We start from the raw sequence: 24,185 nt of genomic DNA on the forward strand, positions 1-24,185 counted from the left end.
TTCCAAGGCTGCACCGAGAGTGTCGGCTGGCTGGGGTCTTCCAAATTGCTTTGCAGCCAATCCTGGCTTGTAATTGCAGGCTTTTCCTTTGCGAGAACTGGAGCTGGCCGCCTCTCTCCTGACGCAGACCACCGTTATGCATTTTTGCACAGAATGCGCCTCCATAGCAGATATCAAGAGAGCTCTCTGCTGATTCTGGAAAACATCATTACCAGTCCCCGTTTGCCTCTCCAGCCTCTCGCGGTGTGCCATGGATCTCGTCTCTGACAGAACTGGTGACACTTTCTCCCCTAGTCTTCGACCCTTTAGCCCTGGCTGGGCCTTTAAGACCAGGCTCAGAGCACATCTCCTCCAGGGAGGCCCTGTGGATCCCCCTCAGACTGAGTTCCATGTCATCGAAGTCGATCTCTCTCTGGCCCATACGCACACCCCATGCCAAGCACACTCAGTCCCAGGTGCTCTGTGCCGCCCGAGCATAGGACACCAGTGCCTACAAAGTCCTAAGGAGGTGCCCAGCACTTAGCGAGCACTCAGTGAGGGCAGCTGCATTCCTGCCACCACGACCTTTATCAGGGTGCCTGGTGGCACAGGTGCTGGCCCTGCCAAACAGAGCAGCAACCCCAAGGTGTGAGTAAACAGGCCAGCAACAAACCCCACTGAATGCCTCCATCTCTTGGAGAGGAATGCACCAAGCATGGGGCCCTTTGTTGGTAAACAATGAAAGAAACAGACCCCCGGGATCTTGACCTCTCCTCTGAGCAAGAGTGTCCTAAGCAAGTGTGTCTAGCAGCACTAGATCTGCCGGGGCTCTGAGTCACCATGGGGACCACCTGCAGGGCAGGCAGGATGATGCCTCCCTCTCTCCCTCTAGGCCACTCTGGCCTTGGCAGCTCCTCTGGCCCCCCAGGCACTCGCCCCTCTTTGGGGGGCGCCTAGAGACGGGCATCAGCAGGAAGTGTTGCCCACAGTCAGAGCCCAGGGCCCTGAGGTCTGCGGGGCCCGCCCCCCATCCCCAAGTACCAGGGGTCTTTGCCTCTACCCAGGTGTGTCTCGGTTCTTCCCCCACCTGCTCCCAGGCATGCCCCTTCCAGGGCCTCCGAGAGGCCACTTGGGCCACTCCACCTGTCAGCCATCAATCACCCTATGCTCCCGCTAAATCACGGGATTCGCCTGGCATGGTTGGCGGAGAGCTGCCCGAGGGAGCGGGAGGGAGAGGCACGCACACCTCCTGCCCCTCTCAGGGGCCCTTTCCCACGTGGCCAGCCTGCTCTTTCGTTTGTTCCCAGAGCAGCTCCCCTCTGGGAGGAGTCAGGACCCGACCCTGGAACTGGAGCCCCCATCCTGTGCCCGCTCCTCGTCAATCAGACCCCGGGGGTGCAGGGACACAAGTAGCTACGCACGTGCCCCATCCAGGCAGGAGTCTGCAGGGGGCACGGAGGGCCAGGCCGGGCCTGCCCTTCCTCCAGTGCCACCTCAACTGCAGGGCAGCCCTTCATCCGCAGCACCTCTCAGTGATTCCGGATCACTGGGAACGTGCCTGCAGAATTGCCCAGAACATTTGCACATTGGTTCTCAGAGAGGGGTGGTGAAGGGCTGAACTGATCCAGGCGACAGGGGACTTCTGGGAGTTTGCTCCAGGTGCTTTTTTCATATGTTAACATGCGATGATTACGTGGGAAAGCGATCCCAAGTGACCTCACTGTGGTCTTATCATCCTCAGTGATGGGGACAGGGGGAGCTGGATGTGGCCCTTCCCCTGTGCCCTGTAGTACTGGCCGTGGGTGGTACTCCCGAGCGCTGCACAGATGTGATGGGAGGATGCACGCACGGCGCGTGTGCAGGGAAAGGCGGTGACGGCCACCGCAGTTCCACATCCACTTCTGTGTGCGCTGCTGTGGCCTGACTCAGGAGCTGTGGTGGTCTCCAGTATAAAGAAATCACCTGCTTTTAAATCGAGATAGAATCCCCTTTCCATACAATTCACTCTTTTGAAGTGGACAACTTCACAGTGTTGTGTAGCCTCACCCCATCCCCATTAAGTAGTTACCCCACAATTCCCCCTCCGCCAGGCCCTGCCAACCACTGCTCTTTCATTCCCTATAGATTTACCTGTTCTGAACATTTCATATGAATGGAATCAAATATGTTGCATTTGCCACCTGGCATCTTTCACTTAGATAATGTTTTCAACCTTCGCCCATATTGTAGCATGTATTGGTACGTTATTATTCTTTCTGGCTGAATAATACTCAATTGTATGGATAAACTACATTTTACTTATCCATTCACCAGTTACTGAACATTTGGATTGTTTTCACTCTTCAGCTATTATGAATAAATGTTGCTGTGAACATTTCTGTGCAAGTCTTTGTGTCAACATATCTTTTCATTTCTCTGGGGTAGGTACCTAGGAGTGGATGCTGGATCCTATGATAACTCTATGCTTAACCTTTTGAAGAACTACCAGACCATCTTCCAAAGTGGCTGCACTATTTTATGCTCCCACCAGCAGTGTATGAGGATTCCCATTTCCTCACATCCTCACCAACACATGTTATTGTCCATCTTTTTGATACCAGACATCCTGGTTGGTGTGAAGAGCTATCTCATTGAGTCTTTTTTTCATATGATATTGCTTATATGCGGAATCCACAAAATGGTACAAATGAACTTATCTACAAAACAGAAGCAGACTCGCAGATGTAGAAAACAAACATACACTTACCAAAGGGGAAAGCAGGGGAGGGATAAATTGGGAGATTGGGATTGACATATACACACTACTACATATAAAATAGATAACTAGTAAGGACCTGCTGTATAGCACAGGGAACTCTGCTCAACATTCTGCAACAACCTATATGGGAAAAGAATCTAAAAAAGAATGGACACATGCACATGTGTAACTGACGCACCCCTGAAACTAACACAACATTGTAAGTGAACTATACTCCAATACAAGTTTTTAAAAAATCAAACAAAATATTTTTCTATTAGGATTCACTAAAATATTTGACATCTTATAGGGGAAAACTATTTTCTAAGAATTCCATTTTACTAGTCGTGATCATTCATTCATTCATTTCCCAATGGTTCCACACCCACCCTTGGGCAAAACAATGTCACGTTAGACAGTAAAACCAAATTTTACCAGCTAACGACAGGCCATCTTTTTAGCAGGAAGTCCATTGCCTTGCAAATCTCAACCATATATTTTCTAGGACACACTGGGAGGTGTGTTCCACAAGTCCAGGATCCCTGGGAATCATTTCCAGCCCCCACGGCTATTCCAGGCAGAGAGGGAGCCTGAGATTCTCCAGCATTGCTACCCTTGTCTCTACAAAGCTGGGAATCCTTTTCCACAAGTGCCTTTACCTCCCCTGAGCCAGAGTCTGAGGAGACAAGATTCAGCAGCTGCCGCTGAGAACGAGGTGACACAGGGACCATCATGTCTCCCAGGCTCCATCTTTGCCATCCCCAGTATCCTTACACCTCCTGAGGTTGTGACTAAAGGCTGCTCTAAGACGAGGTAACATGCTCTGCTGGTCTTGGAGAGTCTCCTGGAGTGGCAGGGGGTGGCTACAGCTCACCCTGGAAACATGGACACTGGTGTCAGACATACTGGGGAACATTCAACCTCATAAACACTCCAGGCAGCTGCCATCTTGGCTATTAGCGCCAATACCTGGCCTCACTGTGGTTTTAATTCGTATTTCCCTGAAAACAGACGAAGTTGGGCATCTTTAATCCTTAATCCACTTATATTTAATGTAATTCCTGATAACACAGGATTATGTCTGCCGTTCTTTTCTATGTGTCTTATGTCATTTTTGTCCCACTATTCCTCCATTATGGCCTCTTTTGTGTTAAATAGATCATTTCTAGTGTACCATGTTAATGTGTTGTCATTTCTTTTACTATATTTTTGAGTTATTTTCTGAGTGGTTGTGCTGGTGAATACAATTCTGCCTTCCCTCTGGAGCGTCTGTGCCCAGCTCTCTTCTCTGTGGCCTTAGAGAGAGGCCCCGCCCCCTGCACCCCTGAGCCCCCGGCACAGCTCGGAGCTGCAGCCCTGGAGCCCCAGGAGAGGGAGGACTTGTCCCGGAGCAGCCACGGATGCAGATGAGAGGCTGGGGGGTAGCCACCCTGGGGGCTGTGCCCGACAAGGTTGAGGGCCTCCAAGGACAGGGTATGTGCTTGGCTCCGGGTCAAGGACGCACGGTCCTGGGAACATCAAGTACAGCCGAGGGGGACAGGAGGTCCTTGTTTCAAACCTCACGGGTGCTGCAGGATGAGGGCCGCGGCCCACGGCCCGCCAGGGGCACGGGGTCTGGAGCACACATGTGGGCAGTGGCTCGGCCCTGCTCAGGCCGAGGCCCTGCTGCCGGTCTGGAGCCTTCCCCGGGCCTCCCCCAGGGACCAGTCCCGCCCCGGCAAGGACCCCGCGGGCCCTGAGATGACGTGGTCAGAGACGTCCCCTCATTCAAGCTCAGCCCCGCAGGGCGACCCCCGCCCTCCTGCACAGCCTCATCTTGCCCCCTCCCCACTCGTCCCGGGCCCCCTCCAACTCCAAGACTGTGCCAGGCCCCTTCTCGGACCCTTCCTTGGCCTCTACCATGGAGCCTGACTCCCGAGACGGGTGGGGTGCCGGTGGGGGTCTCAGTCCTCCCTGCCTGGCGTGCACCCCACACCCGCGCCACCGATCCGGCCCCCCTCTGGGGCCCCGCCTCATCTGGGCCCCCCGCAGAGCCCGGGCGCTGGTCTCCGCATCTCGTGGCCTGCGGGCAGCTGCAGCACAGAGACAGCACGCGGGGGAGGGCACAGGGCCCCCCAGGGCAGGATCTGGGGCTGGAGCCCTCCTCCGCAGGCCCCCAGCTGGCTCCCGGCGAGCTGTCCAGAGCAGGGGCTCAGGGAGGCGAGCTGAACGGCCTGTCTCGGTAGTAAGACTTAGTGTTTCTTTTAGCCGTTGCTTCGTAGTTAAGGTTATGCTCTATGTGTGCATAATTTCATGTTTGGGGTTTCCTCTGTAGCATCACATTAACCATGTACCCCTGTTCTTTAACTCTTTAGTTTTGCATGATTGAGATATTCTATCATATGCTATCACGTCTAGCACAATTTAGTGCTTTTGTAATATTTTGATTAAGTATCCTTTTGCATGATTATTTATTTGCATTTCAGATGATCTCTTAGAAATATCACTAGAGGGTAAGAGAATATGAACATCTTTAAGACTTGATATGTGTTCTCTAGCAGGCCTTTTGGCAAGCATTATCAATTTGCTTTCATTTTTAGAATTGTTTTTAAGATTTATTTATTATTTATTTACTTATTTTGTTTATTTTTGGCTGCGTCAGGTCTTAGTTGCGGCACGTGGGATCGTTCGTTGTGGTGCGCTGGCTTCTCTCTAGCTGTGGCGTGTGGGTTTTTCTCTTCTCTAGTTGTGGCACGCGGGCTCTAGTTGAGGCACGCGAGCTCAGTAGTTGTGGCGCGAGGGCTTAGCTGCCCCGCAGTATGTGGCATCTTAGTTCCCTGACCAGGGATCAAACCGGAGTCCCAAGATGGTTGGAGCTCTGCACAAGGCACTGAAACTGGTGGGTGTGGAGAACGTGTGAGAAGCTGCAGTGTTGCCATGGATACGGAGAACAGCGTGGACCATGGGTTTCCATCGCAGAGGGGTGTCATACGGTAAGGTTAAGGAGCAACAGGTGATGTCACTGGCCTCCAAGCAAAGACGTGTCCCGTTGTTGTTGGAGGGGAGGGGAGACGGGGGGGGGTGGGCAGCAAGGATCAAGTGCTGAAAAACAGTAGCCTACCGTTTCAGACTGTGTGGAAGCTAGACTCAGGGGCAGAAAAGGGACCCAAAAAGCAGGAGGGGTGGGGTTGCCCGCCAAGGTTTACAGGGTCTGCGGGGTAGGGTCACACCTAGGGCGAGAGTTGCCTGTTTCAGCAGTATGGCGCTGCCCAAAGTGCCCAATTGTTTTTGCTCAAATTATCATTTTAATTGCTCTTTTACAAATGGCAAAAGCTATCCTCTCTTTATTTGCATTTCTTTGGTGACTAATTACAGTGGGACTTAATGGCTATCTGCATTTTTTACCTTTAGTGAATTTCCCGTACCTATCAATTACCTGTTTAGCCGGCGAAGACAGTCTTTTTATTCTCAAATTTTAAGACATTCATATATTAACCTCTTGTCCATTTGTTGCAGATGTTTCGCTCCACCTACCGCTTACATTTTAGTTGTGTTTATGATGCTCGACGTAAAGATTTACATTGTTGAATTTAGTGAGATTTTTGCTCTGTAATTTCTTTCATCGCTTTTAAGCTCAGAATATTCTTTCCTATCCAGAAACAATATAAGTATTCACTGGTATTTATTCTGATAGTTTTCTTTGCATTAAACCTTTAATCCTTTTGACATAAATTTCAGTGCGGCATGTGTTAAGGATCTACACTGATTTTTCCTCCAAATAGCTAAATGTTCTGGTACCATCTTTTAATCATCCTTCCACACTGATGATTGCTGTTTCCTTTATTTATATCGTACATATGTGTGTCCCACGTGTAGCGTCTTTCTGATCCACTCATTTATTTTGGTGCCGCAGTGACATGACTACTCTACAGTCCAGAGTTCTATCTTGTAGCATGGGTAGAAGTGTGGAATTCCGACGTCAAGTGAACCACGGGCAGAAGTATCTGAACGACAGCTTTTAAATATGAAGTTTGCTGTGAAGATAGCCTAAGTTCGCATCATGTTACTACCTAAGTTCTGTGTGCTTTAATGAATAGAGTTCAGTTTTGCGCCGTATTTTGGCAAGGACATTTAGTTTTGGTAAAGAGGTAGGAACTCCCTCTCCCCACATAAAACCCTGAGGGCCACAGCTTCCAGTACTTACTAAGCTGCCCCACTGTGACAACATTTGCTTATTACAAGGCAATCACTGAAAGGCCTGTGTGTCTTCTAAATTAAGTAGCAGCTGGGTGACTGACAGGCACATCCAGCGAAGGGGAAGGAACCAAGGAGCATTTGGAAGAGGTCCAGAAGGAGGCAGAGTTGCAGGGAGTGTAGCACGATGTGACAGACCTGAGTGTTTTCAAGAAAATCTGCACCGTCCAACGTGACGGAGAGGCACAAGAGAACAAAGATGGGAGCCAGCCAATGAGGACTTCCTTCAGGGACAGAGGTCACATGCTGAGCGCACGTTGAAGGAATTTCTCAAATCCAGGAGACATGCTTCATGTTAGAAGAAACAGGAGTGAGCATAAAGTTCTTATTCTAATGGGAGGCAGAGTATGCATGACTTCAGGAGGAAGGGATGAAGTTGACCAAGGGAGAGAAGGCAATAATTATGGGAGCCACAGTTCGAGGAGGAATTAAGGATGGGCTCCAGAGTACAAGTGGAAAGGTGTGCTTCGAAGAGGAAACCAGGAGTGGGAAGGTCTAGATGTCTAGGTTGAGGGTCTGTGGTCCTCCAGGGCCCCTGTCATTAAAAGGGGACCCGAAGTGGGGGGCATAAAACAGGAAATGGCCAATAAACCCTTGGCAAAAGTTCAAAATTAAAACTAGTTTCCCTTTTTCAAATTGGCAGAAAGTTTTAAAAACAACAGTACGTGCTGGTAGGGTACGGGGAAATATGTATTCTCATACCTTGCTGGTAGAACGTGAACTTGAAAGTTTTTTGGCAAGCCATTCATAACATGGGTCAGGCGCCTTGAGAATTCCTGTTCAGGTTATTCTAGAGGGAAAACACAGCTGTGCAGAGAGATTTACGTGCAAGGATGTCCATAGCAGTGAGCACTGTGAAAAGGGGGAAATTATTAAATAAATTATATATCGAGATGATGAAATACTCCACAGCCATTGAAGGTCATGATTTTGAAGAATTTTTAACGATCTGGGGGGATGGTTAGGATATAAAAGTAAACATCGGTATGCAAAATGATATCCAAGTACATGACCATAATCTGTTTATAGTTATAATGTATAACTGTATATACACATACACTTATATGTGTGCAGGAAAAATAGTGGAAGAAAATACACCAAAACGTTCATAGTACTTTTCTCTAACAAGTGATTTTATTTGCTTGTTTATACGTTTCTGCCTTTTAATTTTTTTCCTGCAACCGACACATGACGCTTTTATGATTAAAACAAACCCCACCGACAAAAGGCATTATTTACAAACTAGGAGGGGAAAATCCTAGTTTCCTCCAGTCCGGAAGCTTAGGGCTGCACGAAAGAATCCAGCTCCTAAGCAAAATTTCCCACTCCTTGAATAAGAAACCAGAGGAGACCTTAGTTTCCCAAAAGAGTGGGTTAACTCAAGCCAGAACAGTGGGGAGGGGAGAGAGATGTGGAAACAGATATCATGTTACAGCCTTGGAACGTTCCTGCAGGCACTAGAGGAGTATATCCTACCAAATGAACACAGGCAACTGCCGCGTGTTAATTCAACGGAGATGGTGGGGGAGGGGGCACCACTGGCTGCTCACTGAAGCTGACTGGCTAGAGCGTGAAGCACCTGTGTCTATCACCTGTGTGAACTGGCAAGGGAAGGTACGTTGGCCCACACGTACCTGTGACCCTCTGGAGCCAAACTGAGTGGGTTCGATTCCTGACTTGTCCCCATGCTTGCTGTGTCCACTTGGACAAACTACTTGCTCTCTTGGGTCCTCAGTTTCTTCATCAGTAAACTGAAGACAATGCTGTCTGCTACCTAAAGCTTTTTGGAAGGTGAACTGAGTTATATTGGAAAAGCACACGTAGCTCTGTGTGCCTGGAGGACTGTAGATGCTATGCGAGCGTTTGCTGTTGTTATCATTTGTTCTCTCTACCCGCATACCGATTCCGGATGGCCTGAAATACAATTAGTGGATGCTTAGGGGCTCAATTCTGAAATTCCGGAAGACTTCAATCTGCCAGGGAGGCCCAGAAGAAGTAGGAACAATAAATTAAAGACTTGGAGGATTTTTAGGAAAATGTTGTCAATTACTTTTTAAAGACCAATTCAACTTTATTTTGCATTTAGTTAAGAATGACCCAGGACGGTTGTAGGTGTAAAAGAAGTAATGCGTATTAGGTATCTTGCATTTCACCATCGGCCCCACCCATCCCACTCCATAGTAGATAGCCTGACAAGTTTGCCAAGACGTTGTATAGGGTTGTTTAATTTTGGTGTTGCTTACAATAATGGAAACCTGAAAACGACCACGATAGCCATCAACGGTGAATTGGTTTAAATAGATGATGGTATGCTGGTGAAGTGGAATGCCATGCAGCCACGAAAAAGGACGAATATTTGTCTATACCTGTATATTCACGGACATGGAAAGCTGTCCACAACACATTACTGAGGGCAAAATGGCGGGTAGAGAATCACAGCTTATACCTCCAGGTACCCGTATCTCCACACATAATTGTGCAGAGAGACATGCTCAGAAGAATGCTCATACAAAAGTTGGTAGTGGCTGTCTTTGGGAGGAAGGATGTCAAGATATTTATACTTTCTTCTTTATGTCTCTATTTTTTAAATTTCTAGAATGAGCACATATTATTATCTTTGTAATAAAGCAAATCTCGGTAAAAAAATCGATTTCTTCAATGAATGAATGCCTTTCAAAAAAAACCATGAAACAACAACAGAGAGGTTCCTTTCTTGCCCTTCTCCCGCCCCTTTCTCTGGGGTGAGCTGTTCTTATTAAACATGGTATTCCTTTGAATGAAGTGTAAATGTCCCATGGGGAGAATGCAATTGGGAATATCTCACACATCATCACGGATGCTGGATGTGGGTAAGTACCGGAGGCCAACAAGAAGCCCGCACAACATTTAGAATTCTTAAAGTGTTCATTTTTTTTCTGCTCAGAACTGGAGTTGCAAAGCCCAGTCCAAACCAGGGCCTCCAGATGATCAGTTTCCACTCTTTCTGCCAATGGATCACACATGAGTGCCTCCCATGGGAGACACTAAATAAATAGAAAACCGCTCTTACTACCAGAAATTGAGAGAGGCCAGGCGTGCCTTCACTGTTCAGAAGGACGCTAACTTACCTGGCTTTCGCTCACTCGCCTGGACAGGAGACTCCTGGCACTTCTCCTTCCAGCATCCATGGTTCCTCTGCTGGCTCTAACTGGGAGATCGTGTCTGGTCTGGAAATTGGAATCCCTAGTTTTTGAAAGAGAAAGGGGACCCAGCGATTTGTGCCGGGGACACAACGGTGTCCCAGAGTTCCATTCCAATCGTTTGGCCTTTGGGGGAAGAGGCATTATGGGAGACCCCGCAGAGCGGTACCAAGAGTATCTCCGCAGAGCCCAATGTGATTTCCAAGAAGGGCTGGAGGAAGGGAAAGGAGGTAGGCATGGGAACAGTGGTGGGAAACCCTCAGCTGCAAGGAACAGCTGGCTTTACCCTCCCAGATAAAATGGGAATCTCAAGCCATCTCCGGTGGAGCCTGAGAGGAAAACCCCTGGCCTAGAAGGTCAGAGGACAGAGCGCTCAAAGCCTCTGAAGGAGCTTAAGGAAGTTTATCATCGACAACTCCATCTGCCACTGGGCTTTCAACAGGAAAGAGAAACACAAACGATCTGTTTCTGGCTCTCAGGTAGGGTCCAGCTATTTCTGCCTGTAGCTCATCAAGGTCACATGCATGATGGAGTCCATGAGTGAAAGTTGATCCAGTTGCTGTAGGTCCTGTGGTGAGCATTGTGCTTTGCCCCCGCCCCCCCCCCCCCGCCCCCCGGTGGAAGCCTCGAAGGCACATCTGTGAATACCTCAGACTCCTAAAAGACCCAAACCATTCCTACTCACCTTGAGCCTCCTCGGGGAGGGCTGGAGTTGGCAGCACTGTAGAAAGAGAAGATGGACAGGAAGGGGTCCAACAGTGGTCAAGATCTCCTCTGCTCCAAGACCATGCTAACTGAGCACCTACTATGTGTCTAGCGGAGTGCTTTACTCTGTGGAAGCTGCAGAAAGGAGCAGACACATCTCTTCTCTCACGAAGGAAATCGATTTATTAGGAAGAAAATAATTAAAGCAGATTCCAATGAGCCCTTGCATGCCGGACACGGTGGGGATGGGAGATTCTCTCAGCAACAAGGAACTGGCTTGGTCTGTCCCTCCGCACACGCTGAGCACCCCCTCCAGTCCCAGTTTGAGAATGAAAAGCCCTGAGTACAAAGTCAAATGATTAGTGTGATTGTAGCGAGTACTCGACTTGCGGCGGAGCAACAAAGAAGGGAGGGAGGTGGAGGTGGGGCGGTGATGCTGGATGAGTGAGAATGGCTTCATAAGGGAAGCTGAGACTTAGAGGGGACACTTCATACCTCTGACCCACATCATCAAGAGTCCTTACAGCAGAGGTCCAAGCCCCTTCAACTTCCGTTGCTTTGCAGGGATGCGTCGCCACCGCCAGGGCCTTCCGCGGGATTACTGCGGTTGTCTCATAACGGGTCTCTCGCCGCCTCCAATCTCGTGCTCTACCTTCCGTTGTCTACACGAGGGTGGCCGTTCTGAAAGGCAATCCTGGGCATGGCAGGCTTCTTTTTAAAATCCTCTCCAAGCACTCCTTCTAGGATGAAACCACATTCCTTCAAGTGCTATTCTGGACCTCTATCAACCTGGCCTTTTCTCTGCCTACTCTTGCCCACAGAGACCCCACGCTCCAGCAGAACTGTCCTTTCCACTGTTCCCTGCATACATTATGCCCTTTGACGTCTCCGGTGCTTTTGTGCATGCTTTTGAACACATTCAAGTTCAAAAGCAATTACCATCTGATCCTAAAAACACCCCCACGCCATCTCCTCAGGGATTTGAAACATCTAGATACTCATAATTACAAAGTCAGGTGAAAAAGGGGACACCAAAAACAGACATGAAAATGGACAAAAACAAAAGAAAACGCACAAATTTGAAATCAGTTTTGTTGCGTAATAGAGTTATGAACAGTTTCTTTTTCTTCTGCAGGAAGAAATATGTTAGTCTTGCTATACAGGCATGCTCTGCTTTCGAAAGTTTTATGCTGCCGCTTCCCTTTTATAGAAGCCCTACTTGAGTACCTCTTTTTGCTAACCCAAGGAATCCAAAGGGGATTTGTGAAAAGTGAAAATCGCATCGCGCTCAGCGTGTGTTTTGCAGGGGGCCACGGCAGAGTTTTAAAAGTTTCCTTTTAAAATGTCAACGTTTACAGTGTAGCAGAACTGATGTACTTACAACTATTTAAACTTAGAGTGAGAGCTTTAGATGCCAACTTCCGTGTGTGAGGGGATATGCATAGTTTCTCAGAGGTTTTTTTTTAGGGGGTTTGTGAGCAAACACTGACTGCTTCCCATCGAAACTGTCCTCTGCCGGCTAGGGCCCTGCAGCAGCCCATTCAGTGGCGCCCTGAAAGACCCCGTCGTCCCCGCCAAAACCTTCTCCACGCTGCAGCAGGAGTGACCTCTTAAAATGCAAATCTGATCACATTAGTCCCTCGCTCAGCAATCCTTCAACGACTTCCCACTGTGCTTTGAATTAGGGCTAGAGTCCTTCACCTGGTTTGCACAGCCTGAGAGGTGTGTTATCTGTCTGCCAGTCATGATCTCACACCAGCCTCCCACCCTCGTCCCATATGCCATATTTCAGCCTGTCTTAGGGAATATTGTCCCCGCTGCTGGACGTGTGAACACTGCTGTGCCCTCTGCCTGAACGCTCCTGCCTTCCTTCTTTCCCCGGGTATCTCCTACCTGTCCTTCAGGTGTCCGCGCCATTGCCCCAGGGAAGACTTCCTTGACTTTCCAGACTAATTCGTGTCCCTCTAGAGAGCTGTCCTAGAGCACTGTGTACCTTTCCTTCATAGCACTAGTCATATTTGCCATTGTATATGTGTATATATCAGCAGGCACGATACTGAAAGCAGATCCACCAAGACCCGGGAGTGATTTTACAGACAACCGATATTGCAGTCCCTCCACAGGCACTCCCGTCCCATCCACAGGACAAGCTCTCAGTTCCTTTCGAAGGGGAAAACAGCTCTTTGGCCTCCCTTCATTCCTCCCCACGCTGCAGTCTACGGGGAACTGTCCTTGCTCTGAGGTCTCCACACCCGATGGCTCTTGACACTGAAAGGGGACACTTTTCTGTCTCAAGCACCTGGCTCTGACAACCAAGAGTCATGGCTTTCAAGGGGACTGTCTCTGCCAGTCTCCGTAGACGTGTAAAAACGCACCGACAGGTACCCCCTTTGTTGTCTTTGGACATTTCCCACTGTGCCCACTGCTCGGGTCCCTGAACGCGAGAGCCCTACCTGATTTGGAACAAGCGCTCAGGCTCTATCGGCGGACCCTCTGCACCTCTGCACCACCCACTCGCGGAAGGAAATGCACAGGAAGAGCTTTTGCTGCCGCCTGAACGGACGCTAGGATGCTGGGAGGCAGCCCCTGGATGGACGTGGCAGAGTTTATCCCATAACGTTTCCTGGGGGCTAATTCCCTTAAGGTCTGTGGTCATACCTTAGACTATGCACCGAGTTAGGGCAGGCCGTGTTTCTGCTCTGGCCTACAGGTCGGTGTAGGCTCAGCACATACTACAATGAGGGGAACACAGTGGGACAGCTTAACTCCTTGTTTGGATGAATTAAAGGAGGTCCTCATTTGGTCTGGGGAACGCCCCAGGAGCTCCCCGAATTCACAGGGATGGAATATCCTACCCTGTGGGGAGGGGCAGGGCAAGGATAAAGCATACCTTCCCTTCCCAAGGGAGAGGGACAGGCAGTCCCCTTCACACCCGGCCCCCCTGGAGGCCAAAGGAGCGCCTGCAGTTGGAGAAGACTGCTGCTCAGTCAGGAGAGAGAGGGCCTGGGAAAGGGATCCACAGACAAGCAGGCAGAGCCTTCAGAGCCCCCTGAGGGTCCACTGGACGGGGCTGGGCCAGGCTCCTGAGGGAGGAAGTGGACCCAGTCACCCTGGGTCCAGGTGTTATAGGGCAGGACACACCCTTGTTCCAGGCATGGACGGAGGTGGCAGGTCAAGAGGGACTAGACCTGCCCGCCTCTCCTGGGCTTCGGTCCTAGGAAGTGAGACCTGCTAGGCTGTGAGGAGACAGTGCTGGGAGAGGAGGACCAAGCCTGACAACACCGGGCCAGCCCTGCCTTGCAGTAGCCCAGCTCTGCAGCCTGGAAATTGCTATTCCCGGAGTCTTCACGACTGAAGGCTCCTGAGTTTCCTGATCCCCTCCCTCACTGGGGCTTTGCCCCTGACCACCCACCCTGCACGTTGCAGGAGGCAGACAGAGCCTGGATGGGACATCATGACGGGGAGCACAGCATCACCTCAGGAAAATACAGAAACAGGGACTCTTCAAGGGAGTACCACACACACACACTCACAGGGGAGCCTCACGGCCTCCAAGCAAGCCAGAGGGGCAGATGGTTCCAATCGACAGTTGAGCGGTAGGGATTCTCTAAGGAAGAGTGACTTCCCCAGGCAGATGGGGTGGAACCCAGGTGTCTTCATCAGCTCAGGCCACCATAACAGAAAGCCACAGACTGGGGGCCTTAAACCACGGACCTTGATTTTCTCCCACTTCTGGAGGCTGGAGGTCCGAGATCAAGGTGCTGGCACGGTCGGTTTCTGGTGAGAGGTCTTTTCCCGACTCATAGGTGGGTGGCAGCCATCTCATTGTGTATGACCTCTTCTCTGTACAATGGCGGGGGGCAGAGATGGTGGGAGAGAGGGCACAAAAGCAAGCGAGAGCTCTCTGGCTTCTCTTCTGATAAGGACGCTACTCCGATCTGATCAGGGCCTCAGGACCTCATTTAACCTTAATTACCCCCTTGCAGGCCTTATCTCCAAATCCAGTCCCACTGGGGGTTAGGGCTTTGACGTACAAATATCGGGAAGACCAAATACGGTCCTTAGCACCAGGTGCTCCATAAGAGAGCCCAGAGAATATGGCTCATTTCACCACCGCCTCTGTTCAAAGTGACAGTTCAATGCGTTTGGGAAACCGCAGCCACCCCGTGACTAAGCCAGCCCCCTGTCAAAATACAGAACATTTATATCTTCTCAGAAAGGAGCCACAACCTCCTTGCCAGTCGCAGCCCCGCTGTCTAACTTCTCTCACTCGGCATCCTCTCTGCGAGACACACCCAAGTGGCTGCGAGGCTCTGCAGCCCCGCTGGTTTTCACTTCTGTGTAGGATTGCCACAGGGTAGGGGATTGGCAGCAAGTCCCTCATGCCTTCTCCTGCTGATGGGCACTTGGGCTGGTTCTGGTGTGGGGCCATTATGATAAAAGTTGGTGTGAACGTCCTGGGGGAGTCTCTCTGTGGACATGTGTGTTCCATTGTCCTGGGTAAATAAGGAGGAGTGACAGGGCTGGGTGACAAGCGGGGGAGGCGCATGATTTACTTAAGATGGCTCCACGCAGATGTCCAAAGGGGTTGCGGCAATTCTCACTCGCATCACCAGTTCCTGGCATGCGGACCATCCCAAGCCAGACACGAGGCAGGGAGAGGCCGGCCACTCATGAGGCCGCGGCCTGAGTCCCACACCCGTGCTGAACCCACTGCCACCCAGCGCCCCCAGAGACACCGCTGTGACCGCATCGCGGAACATGCTGCCAGCAACCAGGTCTGCGAAGCACAGCTCAGAGACTTGCTGACACTTCCCCAGCCCAGTGGGACCCTCAAGTCGGGGAAGCGTGAGGACCGTGTGGGGTGGCCACCCGAAAGGAGCCAACTGCACCTGTGAGGTTTCCGTGGGCAGGGGGGCGCAGAGGCCGCTGGCAGCCAGGAGGAAGCTGGCCCCCAGGTAGGAGTGGCCAGTGGGGGAATGGCAGGTTCACAAAGGGGAGAGGGGGCCTGCTTGGCCGTCCAAGAGCCTGCAGAGGGTTTGGGGCAGGGCGGGGAGCCCCCAGAGGTGGGGGGCGGGAGAGGGCTACTGAGCAGTCAGAGCAGGCTGCAGCTGGTGGGGAGCTGGTCGGAGGCCCAAACTTAGGAAGTGTGGGTCGGCACTGCCTGGTAAGAAGGTGGGGGAGAGCTCCAGGCTCTCCCTAGAGGAGACGAGAGGGGCTCGTCGAGCCGCGCAGAGCTTGGGCCCTCGGCAGTTGTGGGGCAGAGAAGCCCTTCCCGGGTTGTGAGCCGACGACTCTCCCACTCAGGCCTCCGAGGCTGAGGGACATCTCCCAGGTCGCCCAGCTGCGAGGCGGCCAAGTGGAAAGAAACCCCGAGACCCTCTCTGCTGCCACGCTGGCCGGGGTCCTATGAGCTTAGCCAGGCTGGCCGTCCCCTGGACTTCACTCCCAGCAGTAAGGCGTGTGGCGGCGGGGGTAAGTTATGGGAGCGCCCTGTCCCCAGTGGCCCGGAGCCTGTGTGAACCTGCGATGAAGCCTCTCCACCCCACCTCACAGCAAAGTGCCTGTGTCTAGTCCCCCCGGTCGACATCCGCTGGGCGCTGGCTCTGCGCAGGGCCCGGTGCTGGCAGTCAGGGGGACCAAAAGCCCAAAGACAGAAGACCCCGGAGGCTGAACCCAGCCAGTGGCACGGGGCCAGTCTTCGCCTGCATCCGGGAGCCCAGCGGTCTGCCCTCGGGGCCCCGAGTTGTGGGGGTGTGGTGGCGGTGAAGTGAGGAGGAGGAGGAAGGAGGGGGGTAAAATGTGTAGGGGCCCCTTCAATGTGGCCACAAGAACTCGTCCTCGGCCCTGTCTCCCTGGTGCCCGTAGCAAAGACCCCAGCCAGCGTCTATTACACGATGACACACAGGCAATGCCGCTAATGTGAACATGAGGGGAGGTACTCCAGGGTCCACTTGTTTTTTTCTTTCCTTCTGTACGCGGGCCTCTCGCCGCCGCGGCCTCTCCCGTCGCGGAGCGCAGGCTCCGGCCGCGCAGGCCCGGCGGCCGTGGCTCACGGGCCCAGCCGCTCCGCGGCACGCGGGATCCTCCCGGACCGGGGCGCGAACCCGCGTCCCCCGCCTCGGCAGGCGGACTCTCCACCGCTGCGCCACCAGGGAAGGCCCAGGGTCCACTTTTGATGTGGGTGGCCAGTCGGGGAGGCCTCCAAGGCCGGGCGGGGGGAGAGGGGCGTTCAGCTGAGACTTGAATGAGGAGGAGGGGGCCACCATGGGAGTTTCTTGGGGCGGCTTGTCCCACACAGAGGAGCAAGCTAGGCGAAGGCCACAGACGGGAATGAGCTCGGTGCGCGCTGGGGCCGGCCGAGAAGTCCGTTGCAGCAGGGGCCTGCTGAGGGGGCTGGAGATGGCTGGTGTGGGAAGCAGAGCCCAAGAGGAGGCCAGCTCCCGGTGGGGGGTGGGGGAGCTGCTGGCCAGGGAGAGGACTTTGGAGTTTACTCTAAGGAGGCGGGGAGCCACAGGGAGGACATGTCACCGGGGAGGAGTGGGGTCTGGTGGTGTTGCAGAGCTTGCCCCAGCTGCCGTGTGAGTGGGGGTGAAGCAGAGAAAGGGGCCAAGGACCGTGGAGATGGGGACAGGGGCGGCCGTCACCGACTAGATGGTTTCTGACAGAACACCCGCGTTTCTTCGTTTACCCGGCACTTACCACCCGCGAGATAGGAAAGCTGGGAGAGTAAGGCCACGTGGGCAAGCCGAGGTCCAGCTACAAGGCCAACTCCAGTGTGGCCTGCTTCTGGGTGCTGGGTTAGTGTAAAAAAAACGAGAGTGCCTTCGACCTTGATGCCAGGAACTTTCTCCCAGAAACAGACCAACAACGCTTCTCAGTGGTGGGGAGGAAACGAGCAAAGGCGATTCACAGAAGAGCACCCGGGGATGGTTGGCAAACTTCTGAGAAGATACCCGGTCTCACTGCCGACCGGGGAAAGGCAAGGTATACAGTAACGAGGCACTGCTTTTCCTTGTGGGGTGGGCAAACGGTCAAGGCTGGACAAGACCCAAGGCTGCTCAGGCCGTGGGGTCCACAGGACGGCTCCCACGCTGCTGGTAGGAGTGAACATGGGTTCAGCCACTCATGGGAGGTAACGGATTAGCAACGCCCGGTCATGGGCACAGCCCAAGTCCCAGCAAAACCAGTTCTGAGCTGACAGCGGCTCAGACAGGCATGTGCAGGGTGGTGGTGGCAGCAGTGTCTGTAACAGCCAGAGACTAGGAACAGCCTGAATGCTCATCGTTGGGGTCGTGCACAAATAAACCAGGGCTGCGGTTCAACCAGGAGCTGCACACTCGGAGAAGTCTTGACCAGTAAACCTTGAGTAGGAAAAGCAAGTCGCAGAAGAAGATGGCTGGCTGGATGCCAGGCAAGGAAAGAGAAGGGGGGGAGGGGCAGCAACAACATCTGGAGGTGTGACCCCTAGAGTACCTCCCTGCCACCTGACCAGTGGAGAGGTTGTCTGCATGGACCCAGACTCCCGTGAAGGGACAGGTGCAGGGTGGTGAGACCCACAGGGACTTGAGCTTTGTTTCCAGCAGAGGCAGCACTGCCCTGGTGCACCATCTAGCCTCGGTGGCACAGGAAAGGGGAAGGACCTAGGGAAGAAGGCTGACTCAGGGCCAGAGAGCCGGAGGTCTCTGGGGAGGTGCAACGCCCATGCTGCCCTGAGGGGCCAAGAGAGCAATGTCCCAGAGCCCATTAGGCGGGCGAGGGCAAGGCACATATTGAGTACCCAACTCCCAGCACAGCAGTTCCCTGGTACACACCCTCGGGTGGAGACCCCACTTCTGTCCTTCCGCTAAGGCGCGGAGAAGGGGCAAGGACTTGCCCGAGGAAACAGAGTAAGACACAGGCGCTAGGGGTTGAGCTCTAAGTAGCAGAAGCCCACTATTGCGATTTGAACTTGGCAGCACGCAAAACCGTGGCACCCTCCTTGGGACTGGCTACTGGCACCGGGGTGGCGGAGTGCCTTGGCCCGTCGTGCACCCACAGCGGCCGAAGCCTGCGGCTCCCGGCCTCCCGGGCGAGCGAGGAGGGCAGCGTGTGGACCGCAGACCCTCCGATGGGCTGGGTGAGGCGCTCCTCGGCTAGCCTGGGGACAGGCCCAGTCCCGGGAGGGGAGGGGGAGGGGGAGAACTGGTAAAGGAGCCCCAGAGGGCCACCCCCACGCCCCTGCTCCCCGTTCCCGTCGGAAGGCAGCGTCCGCGGGCGCACGTCGGGGCATCCAGCCGCTCTCCGGCGGGCACCCGGGGGGGTGCAGCCCTCCCCACGCCGGCGCCCCGAGGGCTCGTTCCGGGAGGGGCGGGAGACTGGGCTGGGTCCCGGGGGGGGGGCGCCGACCCCCGGACCCCGGGAGTCCCCACCTGTGCCGGCGCCCCGTCAGGGGCGGGGGAAGGAACAGGTGACGTCACCCGCGGTCCCGGGGCGTTCGCGGCGTGGCGACAGCCCGGCCGCGTGACCCGCGCGCGCCAATGGCCCGGCGATCACCGGGGCGACGCGGAGGGTCCGCGCTCGGCTACCGCCGCGCCCCCGCCCCGAGTCCGCGCTGCAGAGGGCGGTGGCGGGCAGGCAGGCGCCGGCGCGCGGGCCCACGTGCAGCGCTGAGAGAGGGACAGCGACAGGGACAGGGAGAGAGAGAGCCGGGGGAGGAGGGGCGCCCGACCCCGGCGCCGCTCGGCGCAGCCCCGCGCCCCTCCTGCTGGGACCTCGGCCGGGAAAGCCCCCGACGCGAAGAAGGCACCAGAGCCGGGGTGGTGCGCTCGGCTCCGGGAGACCCCGCCGCCCTCCGCCAGCCCCAGCAGGACAGCGGCAGCCCGCGGGGCCGGGGCCGGGGCCGGGGCCGGGGGCGGCGTGGCGAGGGCAGGTGGAGGGCGGCGCGGGGGTCGAGCCTGGACCGCAGAGGCGGCGCGGGGGAGAGGAGGGGCAACACGTGGTGGGGGTGGCGTGAGGTGGGGGGACGGGTCGGCCTGAACCTCGCTCTTGTCCCGTTCGTGTTCACAGGCTGTGGAGACCTGTGCGCTTCTCTCTGAGTCCGAGACGCCCGCCCCAATTCATCCCCGTTCCTCCACCCGCCAGCGCCAGCCACCCTGGTCCGCACCGGGAAGTTTCCTACCCCTAGCATTAGCCCCGCACCGGAGGGAACTGCGGGCGATGGCGGGGACGGTGCTGCAGGACTGGTGCAGGTGGACGGGCGTCAGCGCTCACAGGGGCCTGCTCATCCTGTCATCCCGGAAGACTGATGAGGCCGAACTCCAAGAGTCCCTGGAGGCCGCCCTGTGGCCAGTGGGCCACTTTACCGTGCTGGGCCAAGTGTTTCGAGAGGAGGATACTGCCACTGCGGCCCTGGTCGAGCTTGACCGGGAACTCGATTATGCTTTGGTCCCCAGGGAAATAAATCCCGAGCGCTCCGGGTCCCTGGAACGTGGTCTTTGTGCCCCGATGCCCAGGCCCGGAGTTTCTAGGTCGCGTGTTCCACTTCCTGTGACCACAGGGGCAGACGGTGGAGAGTGTGGCCGGCGCCCTGGGGCTGGGCTGGGGCTGCGCAGGGTGTGCTGGTTCCCACCCATCAGTCAGGCGGTCCAGCCTTGGGTGGAGACCCTGCGGTACCAGCGCCTGGGCGTGTTTTCCGGGAGGGATCAGCTGGCCCCCGGGGAGGAGTCCTTTGAGGCCTGGCTAGGCCACACCTCTGACATGCTGCATGTGTGGCGTGGGGTTTCGGAAAGGGAGAGATGGAGGAGGCTGATGGAAGGCCTGCGAGGGGTGGCCCTGCAGTCTGTGCACAGGCTCCTGGAGGAGAACCCTGCCAGGACTGCGCAGGACTGCCTGGCGGCTCTGATCCAGGTGTTTGCAGACAACGAGTCCCAGGCGACCATCCGGATGAAGTGTTTCACTGCTCAACAGCAGTCCAGCGAGCGCCTCTCTGCTTCTGTGTTGCGGATGGAAGTCCTGCTGCAGAAAGCCATCGGGAAAGGGGCCCTGAGCAGAGCCTCAGCTGACCATGTGCGCCTGAGGCAGGTGCTCACGGGGCCGACCACACCGAGCCCCTGGATGAAGCGCTGAGCAAGCTGGGAATGGTGGCAGGTCTCCAAGTTTCACGGAGATGCTGAGGATCGTTCGAGAGTCTGAGGCACAGGAGGCCAGTCTAGCCAGGGGCAAGAGAGCCCAGGCAGAGGAAGAGGCTGCTGCCCGGGCCAGAGCCGGAGCTAAGGCAGAGGATGAGAGTGTGGAGGACAAGGAAGCGGGGGTGGCAGGAGCAGGAGGAGGCGCACGTCGGCCACAATGACCCCGCCCCGCGGGCCTAGGCCAGGCAGGACACTCAGCGGCCCCCGGAGGCCCCACCTCTCCCTGGACGCGCACTGATTCCCCAGTAGGCCCGGGACGTCCTGGCTGGGAGCCCGAGGACGGGCTCAAGCCCATCCCAGAGGAGCCGGGAAATGAGGACGGGGCTGCGGAGAGCAGCAACCCCGAGTCCTCATCCAGCCAACAGGCTCAGCAGGCCCCGGGGGTCCCCAGGCCCGGAGGCAGGGGGAGGCCAGGCCAGGCAGCCTTCTCAGCCCACGTGGGGAGCAGGGTGGAGGGAAGGGCCAGCCCAGCCCAGCTCAGCCCAGACCAAGCCCCTGGGCCACCCCCCACCATCCCCAACGGGCCCTGGCCACCACATTCAGTCCTTCCAAGTGACCGAGATGACCATGTTTGACACCAGACTAGGCAGGGAGAGATGCCACCCTGCTTTGCCATGGCAGCACCACATCCAGCCCCTGCTCTAAAGCCTGCCAGCTCAGGCAGCTGGCCTGGGAGCAGCCCTGAGTGGCCAACTCCCACCTAGGTGAGGGGCACCTGCAGATGGCTGCCACCCACACTGGCCTGGGAGGCGTTAGGGGCCACCTCAAGGTGCCTGGGGCTCCCTCCCGAGAGGGGACCCCTGTTCAGTGTCCCCCCTCTGGGGCAGGCTGCTCCCTGTACTGGCAAGCCCCGATGTGTCCCCGTAGGCCCCAGAGGGACCCAGGTGGCAAGGAGCCTGTCCCAGAAGAGCCGGGAAATGAGGCCGGGGCTGCAGAGCTGAGCCCCCCGGGGTCGCCCTCGGGCCAGTAGGCTCAGCAGGCCCCGCGGCCCCCAGGCTTGGAGGCAGGGGGAGGCCAGCCCTGGCAGCCTCCTGGCCCCATGTTAGGGGCCACTCAAGGTGCCTGGGCCTCCCTCCTGAGAGGGGTCCCCTGTTCGTCATCCCCTGGGCAGGCTGCTCCCTGTACTGGCAAGCCCCGATGTGTCCCTGTAGGCCCCAGAGGGACCCAGGTGTCAAGGAAACCCCCCAGCCCCCGCTCCCCTCCCCCCGACACACACACCCTAGCCATCGTCCCCCCGCAGAGCCCTGAGGTGTGTCATGGACCTGGGCTGGGTATCCCCGTCTAACCGGGCAGCTGACCCTCGGCGCGACCAGGTGCCTGAGCTTCAGCACCAGCCAAGGCTCTGCCCTCTGTGGGCCAGTGTCCTGAGCTCAACATGTGTTTCTGGGTGAAGATTCAGGCCCGGCGCTGCTTATTCTGGTGGAGATGTGCGTGGGTTCTTCTCTGAGCAGTTCCCCCCAGCAAGGCCCCAGTGCGGAGACACCGAACCCGGTCCCAGGAGCCGGCGGGGAGGATGGGATGGACGAGGTCACAGCCAGCGCCCACCCCAGGACCTCGGGAAGGAAGACCTGGACCAGGGCTGCAGGAGGTCTGTGGGAGGGCCCCCGGGGACTGTGCTCCGCTGGGCCACCCAGTTATTACTCGGGATTCCAGGTCCTTGGCTCAGTGGCGTATGCCCTGCCGTAGGACTGTCCTGTGCGCGCCAGAGGGCAGGGTCAGGACCGGGGCATGTAGGCCAAGGAGGGGAGGCTGCACAGGGGGGAGCGGGCATTGCGGGAGCCCATTGCCATGGCAAGAGGCCACCAATGGGGCCCTGAGGAAGGGAGACTGTGGGGGGATGGAGGGCCGCCGGGTGGGGTGTAGCGGAGGCACCTTGTTGGGGACCCTGGCGGGGGGCCGGGACCCGTGGGCTCCGGTGGCCGTTAGAAGTTCCCCTCTGTGTTATCATGCCCTGTGTTCAATGGTTTCAGTCAATGTTTTTCTTGAATAAATTTCCCTGAACGTTTCCGCTGAGTCTGGCCTCTGCTGTGGGCAATGGAAGGAAAGGGCTGCTGGGGGGGGGGGAGGGGGGGTCCAGAGTCGGATTCCTGCTCAGCACCCATGGGACACCTCTCCAGTGAGAGGGTAGGGTAGGCACTTTGCAGACCCAGAGATGCTGAGGGCTTTTCTTCCATTTCATGAACGAGATTAGTTCCCTTATAAAAGAGACCCCAGACAGCTGCCTCATTCTCTTCTGCCATGTGAGAAGATGGCTAGTTGATACAACTAGACAAGAAATCAGTCCATATAAAGAAGAGCTTTATTACTAGTACTCGATTACTCAGCTGTACAAAGGAACGAAATTGGGTCATTGGTAGAGACGTGGATGGATCCAGAGACTGTCATACAGAGTGAATTAAGTCAGAAAGAGAAAAACAAGCATCAAAATTGGTTATCTCAGGCAGGAAAAAGGGAACATAGGCGCTAAAAGGGATGGACCGACAGTGCTATGGACTGAATATTTGTAAACCTCTCCCCCTCATTCACCTGTTAAATTCTAACCCCCAAAGGGATGGGATTTGGAGGTGGGGCCTTGGGAAGTGATTAGCCCATGCGCGGGGAGCCCTCATGAACGAGATTAGTTCCCTTATAAAAGAGACCCCAGACAGCTGCCTCATTCTCTTCTGCCATGTGAGAAGATGGCTAGTTGATACAACTAGACAAGAAATCAGTCCATATAAAGAAGAGCTTTATTACTAGTACTCGATTACTCAGCTGTACAAAGGAACGAAATTGGGTCATTTGTAGAGACGTGGATGGATCCAGAGACTGTCATACAGAGTGAATTAAGTCGGAAAGAGAAAAACAAACATCGTATATTAATGCATATATGTGGAACCTAGAAAAATGGTACACATGAACCGGTTTGCAGGGCAGAAATAGAGACACAGATGGAGAGCACAAACGTATGGGCACCAAGGTGGGAAAGTGGTGCGGGCAGGGGTGTGGTGGTGTGATGAGTTGGGAGACTGGGATTGACATATGTACACTGATATGTATAAAAGGGATAACTAATAACCTGCTGTATAAAAAATACATAAATTAAAATTCAAAAATTAAAAAAACAGAGAAAGAGAAAAGAATAGCTTTAAGACATTAACAATCACAGTAGACACCCGCCTGTAAAGACAGATTGACCAGTGT

At 54.9% G+C, this 24,185-nt stretch overlaps 1 protein-coding gene across 1 annotated transcript; it reads left to right on the forward strand.

Annotated features, from left to right (window-relative positions):
* Positions 1 to 19,523: 19,523 nt before the first annotated feature.
* Positions 19,524 to 21,854, forward strand: PNMA6A (PNMA family member 6A). The gene is given in 6 exon segments (XM_028482569.2): positions 19,524 to 19,634; positions 19,882 to 20,271; positions 20,273 to 20,404; positions 20,407 to 20,902; positions 20,905 to 20,952; positions 20,955 to 21,854. Coding segments are annotated over 5 exon segments (1,125 nt in total). The 5' UTR covers positions 19,524 to 19,634; positions 19,882 to 20,031; the 3' UTR covers positions 21,164 to 21,854.
* Positions 21,855 to 24,185: the final 2,331 nt, after the last annotated feature.

The sequence above is a fragment of the Physeter macrocephalus genome, chromosome 21 (genome assembly GCF_002837175.3).
Source record: "Physeter macrocephalus isolate SW-GA chromosome 21, ASM283717v5, whole genome shotgun sequence".
Lineage (NCBI taxonomy): Eukaryota > Metazoa > Chordata > Mammalia > Artiodactyla > Physeteridae > Physeter > Physeter macrocephalus.